The 21,257-nt window shown below is 31.7% G+C and overlaps 1 protein-coding gene across 1 annotated transcript in view; it reads left to right on the top strand.

Annotated features, from left to right (window-relative positions):
• LOC132742647 (uncharacterized) overlaps positions 1-19,549 on the top strand; it is a 57,383-nt gene extending 37,834 nt beyond the window's left edge. The window contains exons 6-21 of the mRNA XM_060731112.1: positions 2,685-2,738; positions 3,327-3,375; positions 4,000-4,158; positions 4,739-4,908; positions 5,116-5,261; positions 6,289-6,397; positions 6,912-7,448; positions 7,955-8,073; positions 9,192-9,405; positions 9,854-9,983; positions 10,660-10,818; positions 11,628-11,777; positions 12,138-12,287; positions 12,599-12,729; positions 13,094-13,187; positions 13,563-19,549. Coding sequence (XP_060587095.1) covers positions 2,685-2,738; positions 3,327-3,375; positions 4,000-4,158; positions 4,739-4,908; positions 5,116-5,261; positions 6,289-6,397; positions 6,912-7,448; positions 7,955-8,073; positions 9,192-9,405; positions 9,854-9,983; positions 10,660-10,818; positions 11,628-11,777; positions 12,138-12,287; positions 12,599-12,729; positions 13,094-13,187; positions 13,563-13,639 — 2,448 coding nt within the window. The 3' untranslated portion in view covers positions 13,640-19,549. The remainder of the gene's footprint in view (positions 1-2,684; positions 2,739-3,326; positions 3,376-3,999; positions 4,159-4,738; positions 4,909-5,115; positions 5,262-6,288; positions 6,398-6,911; positions 7,449-7,954; positions 8,074-9,191; positions 9,406-9,853; positions 9,984-10,659; positions 10,819-11,627; positions 11,778-12,137; positions 12,288-12,598; positions 12,730-13,093; positions 13,188-13,562) is intronic.
• The last annotated feature ends 1,708 nt before the right edge of the window (positions 19,550-21,257 follow it).

Here is a 21,257-nt window from a genome sequence, read left to right as displayed (position 1 = left end):
GACGATGCAGTGCATAGTTCCTAATGCCCCTATATACAGCTTTGTCATGCAAAGAAACAAAGTAAAAAAAAAATTTTTTTTGGGTGTTGTTCAGTTGGTATTCTGTTTTTTAAAACAAGTAAAAATGAAAATTATATGAATTTTTTGTTGCAAATTTGCAAAATTACTAAAGTTGAAATGAAAATTGTGATTTAAGAATTGCTAATCTTTGTGTCATATTATTGAAGTATTTTGTTTGGTGAAAGTGAAAATTATGTAATTTTGTTAAAAGATGCAAAGTAATTATCCTATGCAGACATCTAAATTTCCTGTATCTCTTTTGTATAGTCTGGTATATTGCATAATAATGATAACATAAAACAAACCCACTAATCTTACATGGAGAAATTATTTTTTATTTTGGTCTTAACTTAGGTATTGAAACTTTCAATGTAAATAATAAAATTTTAACTAAGGGATAATAATTTAAAAATCACATACATAGGTTAACATGTATTTTTTTGTGTTGGGGGCAGGGGAGGGGGTGTTTGGGGTTCATGTATTTTCTTATAGATTTCTTGGGTTTCATGGGTTTGTCTGTGTTTATAGTTACCAAATTGTCTACTTTTAATTCAGGCTTTCATGTTTGTCTTACTATTACTGGAATATAGCATTCTGTAAATTAAGAAATACAAGGTGCTTGACCTTAAGGCCCTGACACAGCTAGTGTATCTGTAATTATGGTGGTCCACTCAGGTGCTTTTGCATCCTGATGCAGTGTACCTGTAATTTTGGTGGTCCTGTCAGGTGCTCTTGGATCCCAATGGCAGTGTACCTGTAATTTTGGTGGTCCTGTCAGGTGCTCTTGGATCCCAATGGCAGTGTAATGTAATTTTGGTGGTCCTGTCAGGTGCTCTTGGATCCCAATGGCAGTGTAATGTAATTTTGGTGGTCCTGTCAGGTGCTCTTGGATCCCAATGGCAGTGTACCTGTAATTTTGGTGGTCCTGTCAGGTGCTCTTGGATTCCAATGGCAGTGTACCTGTAATTTTGGTGGTCCTGTCAGGTACTCTTGGAATCCTGAAGCAGTGTACCTGTAATTTTGGTGGTCTGTCAGGTCTCTTGGATCCCAATGGCAGTGTAATGTAATTTTGGTGTCCTGAAGCTTTGGATCCCAAGCAGTGTACTGTAATTTTGGTGGTCTACTAAGGTACTATTTAGGAATCCTGAAGCAGTGTACCTGTAATTTTGGTGGTCCTGTCAGGTGCTCTTGGATCCCGATGGCAGTGTACCTGTGATTTTAGTGGTCCACTCAGGTGCTATTTGCATCCTGACACAGTATTCCCTATAATTTTAGTTGTCCACTAAGGTACTGTTCTTAATCCTGAAGCAGTGTACCTGTAATTTTGGTGGTCTACTAAGGTACTAGTAGGAATCCTGACAGTGTACCTGTAATTTTCACACTGTTACCTTCCATGAGCACTACACCTTACATTTCTATACTTATGTCAGGTTGTCTTATAAAACCTACAAATTCTTCATGGTGGCCCTATTAATCCCAAATAGATTAATCCCTTGCATTCCTTTTGAATACAAATGACATTTACTTTATTTATATGCCCACATAATGACTTTAAACAAATTAGATATGTATAAAAAAATATATACTATTATATATTGACTTAATTCCCCATGTTAAATGGTCTGAATTACCCATTCAACAATCCAAATTACTTCACAGTGACAATGATAGTAATCTGTTAATACGCTCTTTGTGAAATTGAATTTTGAAATTTGCTGTGTCATCATAAAATTATTTGATTTTTTTTCCCTACTTGCCAAATTCATTATGAGATACTGACAGATTAAAGATATTACAGGTTTTGTGGACATTTTTTTTTTTTTTGCAATATGAAGAGAACTTATCTTCTTGAATTGTCTTGACATGAAAGTTGAAGTGTCTTGATAGATATTGATGAGTATAGATAGAATGCAATAAATAGGCAGGATAGATATGAAGAGATAAAAAGGCTTGGTCTCAACAAGTTACAAGAGGGTATTTTGTAATCTTGCCAATATATTTAGATTATTGATGTCTCCCCCACCTCGGGGGGAGACATATTGTTTTGTAGGTCAAAGGTCAAGGTCACAGTGACCGTTGGTCAATTTCTCGTTTCCGGATGATAACTAGAGTTCCTTTTGACCTACAGCCCTCAAACTTCATAGGATGATTGGTCTTATAGAGCAGATGATCCCTATTGTTTTTGGGGTCAGTAGGTCAAAGGTCAAGGTCACAGTGCAGTGGGGGAGACATGCGCTTTTTTACAAAAGCATCCTCTAGTTGAAATTGATTTTAGTTTTGTTTCTTGGTAACATTTTGAGCTTTATTTTCCTCAAAAGTTTGATAAATTCATTAATTTTTAATGTTTCCCTCCTATGCTTATTTTTGTATGTAAGGGAAGTAACTCCAAAATCTAAGATTTCTATTTATAAACTGTAGATGTTTTGTAATTATAGTTAATTTGATGGGAGGATAATATTCCTTCATATAAATGTACTCTTCAGCTAAAATGGTTGTGCCAAAATTGATACATGTACTTTTCAATATTCAATATAATACTGCATCAAAATAATATAATAATAAAATAAAAAAATATGCATAATTATATTTATATCTAATAATTATGTTGTTTTTTTTTTCTATAGCAAATAAAGTCTGCGGAGAGGTACTTGAAAAGACTAGAGTTTCACCTAGCAAAGGTAAAATTATCGATTTGTTTTTTTTCTTCATTGTGATCTGAATATATGTATATTCCAATTGTTTGACAGCTAATCTGCTGTAAACAAAAGTAATTAGTGTTTGCCATAAGTGTATATAAAGTTGGGCCAGCTTGCTAATTTGTGTACTCTTACTGTCTGACCAGGCTCTACACTGTTGGCTGGCCTACTACAAATTTTCATCTTGAGTACACATTGAAGAAAAATTATATGGCTCTGAATAGCTCATTTAAGGTAGGGGGAAATCTCTATAGACTTAGATTCTTAAGTGTGAGTTGGTTGAAAACAATACGTCTCAGTCATATTCCAATCATCTTTTCCCCCCCCCCCCCCCCCCCCCCCCCCCCCCCCCCAATCCAATTCACACTTATGCAATTCAGCTTGCATGCCAAAGGTTTTTTTCTGTCATTGAACATTAAAAGTCATATAGGAAAGATGTGACCCCATAACTCCAGTTTGATTCTCTTACCTGGACATCTTGTATACTGAATTATAACCATGATGATTTAAATTTATGTATAAAAGGAAGAAATGAAATTGACAATTCATTCAATATTGTAATATTTTCAGCTGGATGAGCTGCATGAGTTTTATTTGTTACAACAACAACTACGAGAAGGTAAATGTGCTCTTTAATTTTCCCATCATGCTCTTTAAAAAAGTAAAGGAATAAACTTGTGTTAAAATTAGAACTTGCATAGTTTATAGCTCCTTTATTTGATCAGTTTTATATTGTGACTGATACAATCATACTTTAAAATTTTGAAGGAAGAAAAATGAACAAAAAAATGAATATTTGATCATTTGGAATGATCATTTCATAGATGATTTACTTGATCTTTTGCGTTATGAACAATTATTTCGGCTGCATAAATTTGAGGATAAGATTTAAGCATGTAAGTGAGCCACAATATTGGTTTTTCCTCAGAGAATGACATGACAGTGGAATACACACTTTTGTGTGCCAAAAGTATACTAAAAATATGAAAACTGTGAAAAAGAACGCAGGAACAGCTGAGTTTATTTTGATTTTACAGAAAATAAGCAGATATTTTCTGATTCATTACGATAAGAAAAGCTGAAACAGTTAAATTGTAATATGAAAACAAAATTATATTGTGAGAAGTTTCAAGCAGACATTTTATAACGTGGTTAGAGGCTGAGCCGAAGTCTAATACCTTTTATGTTTAATGTGATATGATATACATTTGTATTTACATTCAAATATTTTTGATGTTTCTAGGTGTGAGGACCATGCATCGAGCATATGTCACGTCGCCTGGCAACCAGAGTCATTCATTGTCTAATGTGAAGTACGGATACAAGGAATGTACGCAGAACATGTGTAATATTGAGGCCCAGTTAGAGGCCATGATGGGAACATTTAACTGTAAATTAAAAGGTAAAATTCACGTAAAAAGTCTTATTTTCCAAAAACTTTAAATTTAAATGTAATACATAATGAAAGTTAATTTGGAATAGATTTCTTGGCGTGGTAACACATCAGTTATATTGGATAATCTCCGAGTTTGATATCAAATTCAACCTGTTTTTATTTTTAAAAAAAATTTGTCTCAGCGCTACTCTTCTGTTCCTACATTTGTATTTAATTCTTAATGATGAAAATTTCACTTGATAACCCTTATCGTAATGTATTATTTCTGTAGATACTAATTTAATTGTGATGATTTAAGTAGATTTAGGTAGAAAATGTGACATAATCTTGTTTCAAATTCCATTTAAGGTTATTTATATGTCACAAATTGGTACAGATTCTGCAAATTTGCTTTTATCCGTGTTTTATCAATGTTTAAATAACCATAATGCGATATGAAGTAAAAGAAATAACAATACTTAGAACCCATTGTTGTCCAACTAGGGTACACTGCATATTAAGTAAACTTAGTTCACCATATTTTTCCAATGTATTGATGATTTAAACACCTTAAAAATTGAAAACAAATTGACCATTTATTTTTCAGGTATGGCAGGATTTGCTAGACTGTGTCCTGGTGATGTTTTTGAGGTCACAGTCCGACATGGTACCCAGAAATGGAAAACCAAAGGTAGAATAGAAAAGACTGGGAACCAGAAATGGGATATTCCAGAATTTAACTTCAAGGCTGTTGTTGGAGATATATTTAATATAAAGGTATGATTTTATCTTGTATTTCATTGTACAATTATCTCACAAAAAAGCAACAAACTCACAATTTTATATTGCTTTTTTAGTATGAAATGTATTAAAATGATGTTTTTGTCGAGCATATTTTTAGTAAAATCAACATCACAAAGTATGTTACCAGATTTTGCATCTTAACGTAAAAGAAATGAATGTCTTTTGCTTTGTTTTCTCTAGGGATTGGAAGTTCGAGCCTTCAAGTCTGTGTTACTGGGTCAGAAAAGTTGTGAAACTAAGGACCTGTTCTCGGCCAACCCTCAGTTGATGACAGTCAGTATCAACGTGAACGGGTCGCTCAAACTTAGTATAGTTATTACATGGAAGTAAGTTTGCAGGAATATTATCCCTAGCCTCTTGAATTGAAGATTATCTACTTTATAATCGAGATCCTGTTAAATACATGTAGCATTTATGGTATTTAAGATCGTAAAATTTTCTTCATCTAAGTTTTGAAACTATACATTGTAATGATAGCTGGTTTTCAATATCAGAAGAGCTAAAACTTGGCGGCTGTGGTGTAATCTTTTTGGTAAGGCTTCACAGCTAGGCAGACTGTCCTGACAAAAAACTGTTGGCATAGGCAATTCATTACTGCCTCTAGTATTCAAAGATTTAACCATAGATTAAAATTAAATATAGATTTTCTTTAAATGAAATAACAAAATATATTTCACTAGTGACTTTTAATCAACCTGTGATAGTGCCCTGAATGGGCTACCAATGGCATCTGTATGTCAACATGTAAATGAAAACTTTGTTGTCATTTATAAAAAAAAAACAACAAAAAACAAGTATTTATCTTAAAGAATACGCCTATACTTTGATAAGTAAAAGCAATCGAGATTTGAGTGTTGTAGATCTTCCTGTCATTAAATCTTCATTTAAGAACAAATAATAAAGAAGCATTCAAGGAAGTATATATCAAAGTTTTGTCTTCTGTATATGCGTCATCAATTGTTACAATCTTACTTAAGGAAGTCATTGTCACAAGCTGAAGTTTTCTTAGAAAATTAGACTGGTTTTCTTGGAAAAACAGACTTTTTTCTTGGAAAAACAGACTTTTTTCTTACAAAAAAACAGACAATTTTCTGTGAAGTATATTATCATATCAAGGTTTATGCCAAAGGTTTACATAATGATATAGCCTATTTAGTGAACACATGATTTTAAGGCTATTCCTAACCTATAAGAATTGTTTAAATTGATTTTATTCGTAAAAGTATATTAATTTCAAATAAGAAACATATTTTGGGTATATGTTTAAAAATAAAAGTTCAATATATGAAATCAAAAACGAAAAGTTGGGAGGTGGTTTTGTGATTAATATGGAACATTTTATTTTGTTTTCAGTCCATTAGATGGTGTAGATGATAGTTTTGCTTTTATGGAAGGTCCACAAAAACCGCAAGGTACACCTCGCAGACGCCCTGTATCTGTGATAGCCCTAAATGGACAATACGTAAGTAAACATAGTGTTTCTCATTCTTTTATATATATTTATGTAGAGTTTTCTTGAACATGAAAGAGTTAAGTCTATAGAGGGTTTTTTTCCCTTTCTTTTGGCGCATTTTGAAGCTTTTGGGTTTTTGTTTTGGGGTTGTTTTGTTGTTGATTTTTTTCCCCTTTGACAAATATGTTGTTCTTGATACTTACAAAGTTTCTTTTAAGACATGGTCTATTGCAAAGAGATTTGAAATTGTTTCCTGTGGGAAAACCATTTTGCTATTTAGCAGAAGATAGGTTGATCTAATAATGTTCTTTACTAGTACCTAGGGTGAACCTAAGGGTTCTTTCTCCATAAAATCTACTGAAAATCAAAATATGATGTTTTCATGCAACAAGCAATTGCCATCAGATTGTTTATATCTTGTATAACTTTGGTGTAGAGAAAAGTCAATATGAAAAATGAACAGGAGAATTTAATACAGATTATTCATGCAATATCATTATGATCATGTTTTTTTATCTTGTAGAATGAAGAGCCTGGCTCAGACAGACGGCACTCCAATCCTGTATCTATTCAACAGACTAAGGACGATAATTTCATTTTACGTACAAATCCCCCGTCATCTCATCTAGGGAATAACGTCACATCATATCATGGACTCGACAGTCCACACGTTAGTGCGCGGCTCAGTGACCATCTGCCTGACGCATACAGACAGACTGGTCCCCTTTATTCACAAACAAGCCACCATGTGCAGGCTGGTTTTCATTCTAGTCCGGCTTTACCATCGTTCGGAGAAAGTGACTCTGATAAACAATTACCCCACCCACCTACTCAAAATAGTGCATTCTCAAACACTTTACCCTCAGTGTTGGGACATTTACATTTCCCGAGTGTTTCGCCACATGCAATTTCTAGCGGGAAAGATGAAGAGGAACATTCTGTGTTGAATATCGAGGATGTGTTACACACTATGTCCTCATCTTTAGAAGATTATCATGGCCAGTATACGGAATTACAGAGACTTGAGGATTTAATCAAATTTGCACAAAAGTTAATCAGGGTATGTATAGATATTGGACGTTTTATCGAAAAATGATTTCATGGTTTAACTACCTACCAGTTATTATATTGCTTTGTAATAAGATGATGTTACTATTCATAAGTGATTAAAAGCATTTTAATAAGAATTAACAGTTAAAGATGAAGTTTAGATTGAAATATGTCCCCATTGTCCAAAGTAGTTGAAATGGCTAGAGGATTTGTAAAATTTTAAGAATCCTTAAGACTAACCATTGTCTATTGGCAATAATATTTTCTTAGCTCTGCATGGATGTTTTGATTAAATTAAACAAGTTTTAATGTTTCTATAGTGGAATTTATACATTTAAGAAATTCTAAACGGAAACCAACAGATCTTCATCTTGTCCCATGTTGATCTTCAACTTTTCCTATTATTCATACAAGAAAAGTGAATTTAAAATGAAAATATTTGATCCTGCATAATCATGACCATATCAGAAAGAATGGTTTTCGTCTTCATTTTCACTGCTATATTCTTTGTTACAGAAACAGTTTCGCAGTAGTTCACGGTCTTCCAGCATCAGTGTGTCTATTGAGAGTGCTCTTGAAGCTTTTGATTTCCTCGACACAGAAGAGACTTTCGAAGAGCCAAAATCACCAACTGAGTTAGTATATTTTACCACCTTTACCATGCTATATTTTCCTGAAATGGTTAAAATTTACCAGTGTAATTTCACTGACATGTATGAAGCCAACTGGATATATTATGAAATTAGATTGATGCAAGTTGTATAGATATTTGTAAAGTTATGCTTAGAAACATGGTTTTAAGTTACTGTTTTAATTATATTGAAGGCTAGAAAAAAAGAATACAGTTTTTGAAAAAATTGCTATTTAGAGGAAAAGAAATTGGAAAGAAGCTTAACTAAATATTTGATGGCTAAAGGTTAAAGTCACAGACTTCTTATCACCTTCCCTACAGTTGTGGGTTCAAGGCCTGCTAGGGTTTTTGGATTCTTCTTTAGGAGGAAGATGGTTTATAGAAAGATTTATTACTGCGTCAGTATGACCTGAAACCAAACTGAACAAAAGAAGAAAAGAATTGAATTTTTAACTATTTGAATATTTCAAGTGTCATCTTTAGCCTTGAGATGATTGTTAAATTTTTATATATAAATATAAATGCCTTTTAATGCTTACCTATATATGTAACAGTATCTCTACATTTATATACATACTCGACAAAGATTGCTAATTATAAGAATACCTTTCTTTTATTATATAATTTGTAAAGAACATTTCAGATGCAACTTATAACATTTTAATGCTACATGATCTATGTGAAAACTCTAGAAAGTTCTTGAAATTGGCAATCTTTTCTTCTACACATTTAATACTGTCAAATTTTTTTTGCTCTGAGATTTTGTATGTTTTGTTTTCCCACTGCTAAATATAGAATCCTATGCAGCTAGCTTATAGAGGATGATTATTATAATTATGGTGCCTAAAGCAGTGTACATAGGGGGCACCTTAGATCTCTGACCACCATATAAGCTGTAAAGTCTAAATATTGCATTTGCAGTAACACTTTGTGTGACAAAATAATAATAATAATAAATAAATAAATAAAAATAAATGGAAATAAAACCTCCAATTGTTGGCTCAGAAGTATAATGATTTGACAGTAAGCTTATATTTCCTGCACTCCTTTCAACCTGAACTATATTGTATATGTACCCCCCTTATATAACCATGACAACATACCCAAATATATCCCCTGCAGCAACGTGAAGGCTAGTTTTGACGATATGTTATGCAGCCCAGAGTCGACGGCCAAGACAGGGGATTCAGGCATCGAGAGTCTTGCCCAGAGGCTGAGTGAAGACACACAGTTAGGATCGAGTCTAGGTTCGAGCCCCGTTCCTCCATCCACAGGTAATGAGGAAGTTGACCAATGCCTCATGTACCACCTGACATATTGTGAACGCCTGCTTGAGGTGAGTTTATTTCATCATCTAAATTAAATATGTATTACTTAAGTTTTGTCAAACTTACCATTACAGTTAAATACAAAATGTATAGAATTCTTACAAGAACATTACTGGTATTATGAATTCAAGTCTTGTATTATACCTATAGAACAAACACTCTTTGTCCACACATGGTTAGCTGGCAGAATTTGTTATTATGGGTCATGTAAAGCTACTCTTCTTTAAATAAACTGGCAGTTTTTTAATGACACTATATACTGATAGTGTGTCCATTTATAGTGTGTAGGAATTAAAACATGTTGCAATTATCAATATTTTAAAATATCAAATTTGAGCATAGTATATTCTTAATTAATCCTTTATTCATTGATTGGTTTGTTTTCATGGATGACAATAATAAGTATTCAAGCTATGGTTACATAATTGATTGTTAATTGATTAATGTTTCTTGTAGAATCTTGGTGCATTTGGACCATTAAAATGCCGGGAGATATATGCTCTTGACAAACTACAGAAACAATGTACAATTATAGAAAGTTTGTTAAAGCTCGCCAAGGCGGGACCCAATGTAGATTTACATCATGGTAAGTTATAATTGACAATGTTTATTTTTTACTTTCCTTTCAAATGGTATGCAGTTTTGATTATTCTGCTCCAGATTATGTCTTTACAACATTATGATACGCTTGTTAACATGATATGCTTATTAAAATGATATGATTATTAAAATGATATGATTATTAAAATGATATGATTATTAAAGTACATTGTAATAGTTTTCAATACAAATCTTAATGTATAAATCTCTCTTCTTCCATACTATCTGTCAGGCCTTTGTTATTAGGCAGACTATGCCAATATGTCTATGACATTAATAGTTCATAATAATAAAAACCACTATATAGGTGGGAACTTTGTTGATTACTTCAAAGAAGAACTGTCACTTTTACTACTTTAAAACTGTTTAAGGTGAAGCACATGATACACCAAATTTATTTGAGCAGCGCCATAACAAAACAAACGAGTGCATTTACGATCAGCATGGATCCAGACCAGCCTGCGTATCAGCGCAGTCTGATCAGGATCCATGCTGTTCGCTATCAGTTTCCCTACTTGTTATAGGTTTTGTAAGCAAACAGCATGGATCCTGGTCAGACTGTGTGGATGGGCAGGCTAGTCTGGATCCATGCTGGTTGAAATTGCAATATGTGGGTTTTGTCATGGCACGGCTTATTTATGTTTTGAAATATTTTATTTCAGTTATGTCTGGAATCTGTGAGGACAAGTCATTGAAAGAATTCTGGGTAAAATGTACAGACCAAAACACCCTATATATTCACCCAGATAGACTTCTCAATATGTTGGAACAAAAATATTCTACTGTGATAGCTGATAAGCATATGATTGACCCTGTGAAAGGTTGGTATTAATGTTGTGTATTTTGTCTTAAATATTTCTTTAGCACATGTTATTATTAGGTCAAGGACATTTCTTTAAATGTAGGTTTGATAGTGCGCTCTTTTAGCTGGTCTTATATATTTCTTTTGATATAAGTTAAAAAGAGAGCATTTTTATTTGTTCTGAGATCATTCTTCAATATAAGGTGAGTAGTGTGCAGTACTGATGGTCTCTTCTTTTAATACAAGTTTGATAGTGTGCAGTACTGATGGTCTTAGATATTTCTTTTAATAAAAGTTTGATAGTGTGCAGTACTGATGGTCTTAGATATTTCTTTTAATAAAAGTTTGATAGTGTGCAGTACTGATGGTCTTAGATATTTCTTTTAATAAAAGTTTGATAGTGTTCATTATTATTTGGTTTAAGATATATTTTTTTAAATACAAGTTTGAAGGTGTGCATTATGCATTTGGTCTTAGATACTTCTTTTAATATAAGTTTGGTAGTTTGCATTATTTTTTAGTCTTAGATATTTCTTCAATACAAGACTGATAGTGTGCATTATTATTTGGTCTAAGATATTTCTTTATTTTGAATTATATAAGTTTTGATAGTTGTGATGAAGTTGACGGTTACTGGTTACAGAATTTGTTAGTACTTGTACACAATCAAGGAACTTAGGCATCATTTTGCCAGTATATGTCTGAAACACTGTTTGCCAATCAGAAAAGTGAAAAACTTAACTGTTTTATATTGACACTAATTTTGTTTAAAAAATTATTATGACTAAAGTATTTATCACACTAAGTATTCTGTACACACTTTTTCAGTATGTCAGCATGTGATTACACGTGTATTGGATATACCAGACTACGAGGCAGAACGAGGTCGAAGTTGGTTTGTTCTGACCTTACATCAGTTTATGTTGTACTTTAACGAGGAGAAAGGACTGAAACACATCGAGGATGTTGCGTCAGAGAGTAAGTTTTCTTCTATCTTAAAACAAACATAATATGAAATTAATTGATTTTATGTAAGCATCTACCCTCTAAGCTTAATTGATAGGCTTAATGATTGAAGTTAATATGTAGCATACTTGTTCAATAGTATATGAATAATTATGGCACTTATAAGATTATATTGCAAGTAATTTTGTATATTACATAAAATAATATTGCTTATAATGCAAACAAAAAGCTTCTCAGAAGCATACAGTACTGGTTTGCCCTTGAAATTTTCTTATTGTTTTTAATAACAACTTCATTTCTTGACTGACAACGCGTATTTTGGCAAAGAAACTTTCATTTATTATTAACATAATTTGTTACTGTTTATTTCAGTGAAGTTGGTTGAAAAATTGACCACTGGTAATCCTGACATTGTGATAAAAGCCATACTTACTTTACGAGACACGTTACCTTCCTCACCTTGTCTCAAGGTCATTGCCATGTTACTTGTTACTATGGATAAAGAGGTGGAACAATGTACATGTAAGTTTTTTACTTGACATCTTATAACAAAGTAATTTAATGTTTATGGTCAACTTTGATGATAATATTATACGAGAAAATCTGATCATGAAAAAAAAAATACTAAGTTGTCTATATAGGTGACTGCAATAAAAAAAGTTTCAAATAAAAGTAATGTGAAAGCTATTCTATTTATAGATTAACATGGAGGTACCTTGAAGTAAATAATGATCAGTAAACTAATTTTTGAGGTATAAAAACATGGTATGTAACTTTCATGAAGATGTACTATAATTTTTGGATATTTTGAGAGAAATTTTGTGTATTTTCAGTGTCATATTTGAACTTGATACAGAAGAAGGAGGAGGACAGACATAATGCTCTTCTCACTTTTGTGGAAGGTCTCGAGGATCGAACACCAGAGATACGTGCTGGAGCCTGTGCTGCCCTTGCCATACTAGAGGTAAAGAATTGTGAAAGAACTGAAAGTTACTGCTATAATGAATTGATCATGGGGTCTCTGTGGCCAAGTGGTTTAGGTTATTGACTTTAAATCACATGCCCCTCACTGCTGTTAAATTCCAACAGGAACTTTGGATTCTGACATGTGAGGAACCTATGAAGCTAGCTTACAGAACATTGGTGGTTGTACTCAAATGCCTATTCATGCCTGAAGTAATGCACAGAGGATCACCCGAGGTCCAAATTAGTAATTGTTTACAACATCAAATATTTTCATGCGAATATCATCGCAGTTGAAATAAGGGTATTGGGGGAAAAGATTATTACAAATGTATGTTTCACAATGTTCTAATTTTATTTTTCAGGCATCAGAGAGTATAGATCAGCTTGTATATTTATGGCAGTCAGATTCCTCAACTATGGTTCAGAAATGTGCAAAAGAAGCCCTCCTAAAATTAGGTAAAATAAAATTACAAACGATCCATTTAAAAATGAACACCATCTTAGATGGTTTTGCCCATCTAACCTTTTTGTTACTGAGGTAAAACAAGAAATCTGAGATAGTGTTTTGTAAATAACTTGTATCATATAGTTTTGATAGATTTTCTTATAAATTTTGTTTGATCAAATAAAAATTTGTGCAATGAAATTTTATAAAATACTTTTATTTTCTTATCAGTTCATTGATGATATATTTTTCATAGAAGGTTGTTATTTTCCAAAATCTACAGAAAAAATTTACATCCATTCAAAAACAACAATTATGTTTATTACAATCTTAGGTACAAAATTATACAGAATCTTACTTATTTACATTTTCCATTTTGTCTACAGGTGAAGAAGGGAGAAAAGCTTTGGAGGAGGCACAGCTATCAAAACATGGTTTCCAGGGGATACAAATGCACAAATAGAGTTCCAAGGTCACCTGTATGATTTCTAGAACATTTTACCCAGAATGCATTAGCTGTGAGAGAAGCTTCTATAAATAGAACTCTTTATGATGACAAAGCACAATAAGTGGCTATTTATAGATTTTTCATCTTGGGGTCTCCAGGATGTAGCTATATTTTGAAAGTTTCTTTATATTGCATAAGAATGCAGCTATATATAGATCACTGGCTTTGGAAGGAGACTATTTATAGTTTTTTTGCATTCAGTGTCTACAGAAGGTGGTTATTTATAGATTTAAGTCTAGTGATTACAGAAAGCATCTGTTTATAGAGTTTGACTTTCTGCAATGAGACATTCTTTATAGTGCATCAAGTTTTCATGCTACTGAATTAATTTTGGACAGCGAAACAGGGAAATGAGAAAAGATGAGACCACCAAAATTTTTAAGTGTCCATAGATGTACATGAAAATGATTTTCAAAGATTTAAGTTATGGAATATATGTGAATGTTGAATGTTCAGTAAAAAATTGGCTATATCTAAGTCTCTGATAATTATTGACTTGTACTGTATATACTTGTCCATATGACGGATGGTGTATAAGACAAGGGTCAAAATTTTGTATTTTAGTTGTTAAAATAGTTATTAAAATGGCACTTTCTTGAAGAATAGGCAAGTAGTTGAAACTCCTAACTTCAAGGAAAAAGGCATAATGTTATAAAGGGAGTAAATATAGTACAATCGGTACTCTTATGATTTTGTTAAATGATACTGAAAGAGTTTGTTGATTAACATTTTTATTGATGGCAAGAATTATTTTGAAAAGTGTTTTTGTATGTCATGTTTAAATCAAAAATAAATTATATAAGACTTGTAATTATATAAGTTTGTATGGTTCATGAGAAAAAATGTATGATAAACTTGCTGTAAGTAAATGTCACAAAATACTTGACACATCTTAGAAATATTTTTTGACTAAAGGTATGTTTGTACATATCTAGTAAGAATATGATTGGACTTATCAACATAATTATTGACTGTATGAACTTCAGGGGGACAGTCCTCCAGAATATTAAAGCTGCATGCCTTCAGATGAGCCAAAATATTTCACGACAGTAAAACTTTGGGAAAAACATACTTTGATTGTGAGAAAAGTAAAAAGATTCAAATAATAATTTATATCTTATAGTGCTATTATTGACTGATTTTGCAGTACTTATCATAATATTTTTTTTTACCTCTTATTTGGTAATTTATGTTGATTGTAAGTGTCGTTTGCAATGTTAAAATTACATTTATGTTCACTTAACAATATTTTACTTTTCATAACATTTTCAAAATTTTCATGAAAATTAGGATGAATCCAAGTTCATGCCAATTTTCATGAAATTTGAAAATGTAGTTAACAGTATAATATTGTAAAGTTACCAAAAGAATGCAATTTACACATTATCAATGGCACTTACAACCTATGTGAATTACTATAAAAAGGTCAAAATATGCAAAATAGCCCTTACTGCGTTAGTAACGCAGTAGAAATATAGTTATAAATACTGAAAACTCTGTCATAAATCTTATAAACATGTAAATTTTACTAGAATTTTTAATCTTTATACCTTTCCTAAAATATTGGTACATTTTTTCTCGGGTTTGATTTATCGAAATATTTTTGCTCATCTGAACAAGTCTTCAAAAAAAAAAAATCAAAACTTAAGAAAATATATTGATGGTTTCAGTAATGTACAAATATTCACAATATTCAGGTGACACTTTGAATGTATTATACAAAGTATTACAGAATCTAGTATTTTATCACCTTAATTATACCCTATTGCTAACGAAATGTGAGAAATGTCTACATATTTTGACTGGTTAAATGTAGTTTCTGTGGATAGTAATTGCCCTCTTAGGCTAGGTGTTTCTTAGGCTTTGTTAAATTGCTTAGTTTGCACACTTGACGTCATTTTACTCATTACAACACTGTTTGACATTTTTATAAAAATTAATTCAAATCTGAAGCCATGCTACTATTTGATTTATTTGCTGATAGCCTTTTTCATCTAGGTCAGTCTAGCAGAAAATTGATGGAGATACACATTTGCAATATTCATTTGACATAAATTTTTTAAGATAGATTTTTCATTCTAGTTTGAAATCGGAATACGTGCAAGTTTCATTAAGGATATATTGTAAATGCAATTTTTCAAGCCATATTATTTATTATTATTTGAATGCAATAAAAAATATATAAATGCCAGAAAATTAATTTTTTTATAGTACATACACAATTTATGTATAGTACATACACAATTTATGTACTGCAAATCCTTTTACTCAAGCTACGCAGATAATTTCTCATTATTTTTGCAAAATACAAAATATTAAACATAGGTCAGTCTCTGCCATTTTTGTTCAAAGTTTTCCATTTTAATTTATGCCTTCACTTTTCATGAAATAGTTAAATCTTCTGTATAAAATTCCTTTCTCAAGTATGATTATTATTTTATAGTTTTTGTCATTCATCATAAAATTGAAAGTTCTAACTTTGTAGAATTTTACATTGGTAATATATTGTAGATTTTGTCAACAGTTTACAGTTTTTCTTGACACAAAGTGAAAACAAAGATAAATCCAGAAACTTTTTTTTCACAATTCTTAATTGTCATACTTCATTATACTGCAAGATTTCATTATATCTGATTCCAGTGTTGATTGATATAGGAATTCATTTATGCAGTTAGCAATGTCTTTTCTCACTATTTACCTCCCTTTGTTGCTGCAATTGTGTTCTAATATTTTCCACTAATTTATAAACTAGTCTTATTCTTGGTGCTATAAATAGATTACAAATTAATGTCTTCATTTTAGTGTGTTCTCTTATAACATTCATCATGTCCTAATGTCAACTGATTACAGGCAAAGTTATACATGTAGTTGTATGTATTGTACAGTATTGAAGAAAGTCATAGGCTTATTGCTTGATAAAAATGTTAAAGGGACTCCACTGTAGTTTTTTTTAGACAATACAGGACTGGAAATAATTTATCAAGGTTTGTTTACCATTTGATGTACGTCTAGACCAATAATTTCTTTGTTAATTTTCAGATCATTTGCTCACTCCGTTCTTCCAGAATAATTATTCTAATTGACTAAAATAAGACCCAAAATTGAAAAGCGATTCAATGTTTTTTATTCTAATTGGGCAAAGAATAAGCACAAAAATACAATTTTCAATTTCTGTCTTGGTACATTTCTTAAATATGTTTGCATATCTTTCTAAATTAAGTGCCATAGTTGATCTATGTAAGAATTTAAATTTTATGTTTTAAGGCTTTTGCACTTTAGTTGAAGTTCCTTTAAGGTATAAAATTTGTTAAATCTGTTCAGAAACAATTTTTGATAAAAGTTTATATTGTCAGTCCTATCTTAACTATAATGAGTAAATAAAATGATGAACATAGTAAAAGTAAATGTATTTAGTCTGCAAGTTAATCAGGTGGAATAGTAAGCTACAAAACACACTTTTCTAGGTAAAAAAATTTCAAATTAATTATTAATCATTTATTAACTTTATCAAAATTCTCATTCTTTGATATATGTTATTAATTACATAAGCTTCTCTTTATAAGTCACAACATGACCTAAATATGGATATTGACTATTAAAACAATAAAAAAAAACATGGAAATCATAGTATTACAGGCAACAAAACACACATTTAAAGATTGTGTGCTCTTTGTTTTCTTTAACTGGTTCCAAATTATTCACATTGGACATGTCATGTAATGTCTGTGTTAGTTTTGTGTCAGAATGTTTTGAATAAAATGTTTCTTTTCTTACTGTACTTATTTGCCAAAAACTTGCCTACTTGTTTAAAGTTCTAAGTTCTTTAGAATGACCTTCCTTAAAGTTTATACACTACTGTATTGTTTGAAATAGTTCCTTATTATGGTCTTTAAAGTAGTTAAAGCACATTGGGTACTATGATTTTAGTTCATCTTTAAATGGTCCATTAGGATAATAATACTTAAACATTAAGTTCAAATCTTTGCTTGCATGGGTATTATACATGTATTGATATTCATTTTTTTTTTTGGATTTCTGAAATTCCACTTTTGCGAATTTGAAATTTTACAACTTTGCCATATACATGTACCTGCCACTGATTGATTTACTTTACAATGTTACAGAAAGACACAAAATAAGTTCACAGACACAAACATGTGGAAGGGAATATTTGTGTAATATTTTGATCTGCTTAATATACATGTATCCATGTGATAATCCCAAATCTTGTACAGGTATCAGTGTGATTTTCCCAAATATCATACAGGTATCACATGATTTTCCCAAATATCATACAGGTATCACATGATTTTCCCAAATTTCATACAGGTATCACATGCATTTCCCAAATTTCATAAAGGTTCGGTAGGGTTTACCCAAATCTCATACAAGTATTGGTGTGATTTTTTTCCCAAATCTCTTAGAAAGTACCAGAATAATTCCCCCAAATTTCATTGAATGTATGTTGATATATAATTATAATAATTAATTCTACAATTATTGATATACATGTATATGACAGTTGCTATTTCGTGATTTTGATAAAGTATGATTTAAAAAGCTTAACTCATTTAAAAGATTAGATCATGATATGACTAATAGCCATAGTTTTAAGTGCCTAGATTCATAAATGTTTTGTTTGTTATATTTGGCCTATGCAATGTTGTTGGAGTTTTTTTTTTGTTCGTTTCTTTTTTTAAAGAAAAAAAGTACAAACAGCACTGCCAGTTATAATAAGTGTTGCAACAAGTGGCAGAGCCTGAATTGTGCTCTTAGTCTTAAGTTGCCATTGTTAGATCAACTTTAAACGTCACAAAATGATTACATAACTAAAAATTTATCTTCTAACTGTAAGTGTTCTTTTGTTCATTGATATAAAAACAGGACCAATTGCCTTCTGTTGTGATTTGAGAGGACTGGGTTGATGCCTTTGCTAACTAAATATTGAAGAAATTTTTACAATTTATAAAGACATTTTTGCTAAGTTATGTTCTAAACGGAAGAGGTCTATTTAAGGTCTGTGCTATAGAAGATGTATAAGACCTGATAAGAGTTGAACAAAGTGGTATCACATGTGAACAACTGAAAGAACAAAATAACAATCCAGATTGCATAAATGTTTAAAGTTTTTAAGTTTGGACCAGCCTTGTTTTGTTTATTTTAATAGATTTTGGTTCAATATTTTGAACCCAGAATCAAGAGTTGTGCAAATACTTTATATATCTTCTTATTTATTGTACTCCTGCAAAATGTAAAAAAAAGAAAGAAAATTAGCATATTAAAAAAGTATAACTAAACTTATTGTTAATCAATAAATCTTATGTAAGATAGGATTATTGCAATAGGCATGTATTTCAGCATATTTAAAAAAATGGGAAAAGAAAATGATATAGAGTTATGTCTTTATTTTTTTTCTGTCATATTTGGCAAGCTTATTTCAGCATATTTTACAAAAAGGAAAGAAAATGATATAGAGTTATGTCTTTATTTTTTTTCTGGCTTATTTGGCAGTCTTGTATCATTGCAGAACCGTCATTCTTAATTAAACACATGTGCTGTTTGTTAATTATCTATGTAATTATATGTATATACTGTTGTTTAATCATAGAATTTTCATATTTATCATGTTATACATTAACACTACTTGTTGCTTGTTGCAATTTGATGTCTGTTGTTGTTCTTCTGATATTATTACATCATATTTTTGCATAGTCATTTCCGGTCAGTTCTGCGTTTTTCACGTGTTTACATTGCAAGATTTATGTGAAGTTTGTTTGTACATTATTCGTGTATATGTTATATAAAATGTTTCCAAAGACTCTTTCATTTCTAGAGATTATTATAATAAAATGTATGCAAATCATATTTTTGAGTTTTTACTTTTAGAATTGCCTCCTTAAATGAAACATCTGCCGGCTTAGCTCTATCATGTCTATAGGGACAAGTTAAGATTAGTAGCCCATGGGTTGCTGGTGCGATCTTCAGGCAAGTCAAACTTTCTCTGTGACAATTGATTTGAGCCGCGTCACGACAAAACCAACATAGCGGGTTTGCGACCAGCATGGATCCAGACCAGTCTGCGCAGATCAGGATCCATGCTGTTCGCTATCAGTTTCTCTACTTGTATCAGGATCGATGCTGTTCGCTATCAGTTTCTCTACTTGTAGTAGGGTTTTGGTTTTGTGATAACGCGGCTCATTTGATCATTTCAGACTTTAAGTCTAGTAATGGTCATTTGTCTCTCACCGCTGAGTCAGAAATCATGTAGTCAAATTTTCACTACCTCTGAAAAAGACATCAGCACTGAGCCCGACAATAAACTCAATAAAAAAATCGGAGTAGCTGAAAAGCAGCGAACGGGCAGTTGTTGCTGGACGTGGCATGAGTGTCAAAAGAGTTGTGTACGCTCTATTTTCTGACAGTGCCTGAGAGGGTTAGTTGGTGTCTCTGTCCGAACATTTGAGCCGTGTCACGACAAAACCAACATAATACGTTTGCAACCAGCATGGATCCAGACCAGTCTGCGCATCCGCGCAGTCTGATCAGGATCCTTGCTGTTCGCTTACAAACCCTATAACAAGTAGAGAAACTGATAGCAAACAGCATGGATCCTGATCAGACTGCTTGGATCTGGATCCATGCTGGTCGCAAACCCATTATGTTGGTTTTGTCATGACGGGGCTCATTTTACCATGGCCATGTTCTCACTGCTGTAGTTAATCACTACACTACCAAGAACTCAAGTACGGGGTGCCAGGATCAAATTATTCCATGATTTTTCACATGTATGACTTATTTATAAAAACGCGCTGCCACTAATTAAAATATGCCCGTCGTAATTGTTATATAGAATTTACATGAAATGCAAGATATGGCTCATTTTCTTTATCTATGTTATAAACGTTATGTTTGAACAGAAAGTGAGTGCAGGCCAACTTGGCTCTCTACTCTTACATTCCCCCAACTTCATGTGTTCCTTTCTGAACCATTAAACTCACATATTTTAATATGCTATATGTTTAATTGCATCTTTTTTAAGGACAGCGTATAACATTTGATCATCCAATATATCAATGAAGTTTTAACAGTCAAATATAATTTTTACTAATAACCAAAGTGCATATACACACAGCAATGACTAATTGTACATGTTTCGTGTATTCTGGAACTTATTTTTCTGAAACACAATTTCAAAGTTAAAAATTCTGGGTGGCGACAGTAAGGTATGTTACATTTCAGGGCATTAATGGTACTTGTAAAAGAAAAATACCAGATAAAAATGTAAAACTGAGAGAGTCCCTATTAGACAAAGTGGCAGCCACCTTTCTAACGACATTTTGACCTCAAGAAAAACCTTCCTATAAGAGCTACCCAGTGGAACATCAAATGCTGTGTTTTATTGAGAATGAGCGTTAGATATAATTATCTCCTTTTTAATATTCACCTTTAAAGATATATAAACATTGAAATTATCCTGATTCATCTATATGGTACAAGACAGACTTCATTAATTTTTATCTACATGTATTATTTTTATTGCTTTCATGAAACATCGTCTCAACATTTTCCCATT

The sequence above is a fragment of the Ruditapes philippinarum genome, unplaced genomic scaffold (genome assembly GCF_026571515.1).
Source record: "Ruditapes philippinarum isolate M1 unplaced genomic scaffold, ASM2657151v2 ctg4264_1_1_1_1, whole genome shotgun sequence".
Lineage (NCBI taxonomy): Eukaryota > Metazoa > Mollusca > Bivalvia > Venerida > Veneridae > Ruditapes > Ruditapes philippinarum.
This window is presented reverse-complemented; position numbering and strand designations above follow the sequence as displayed.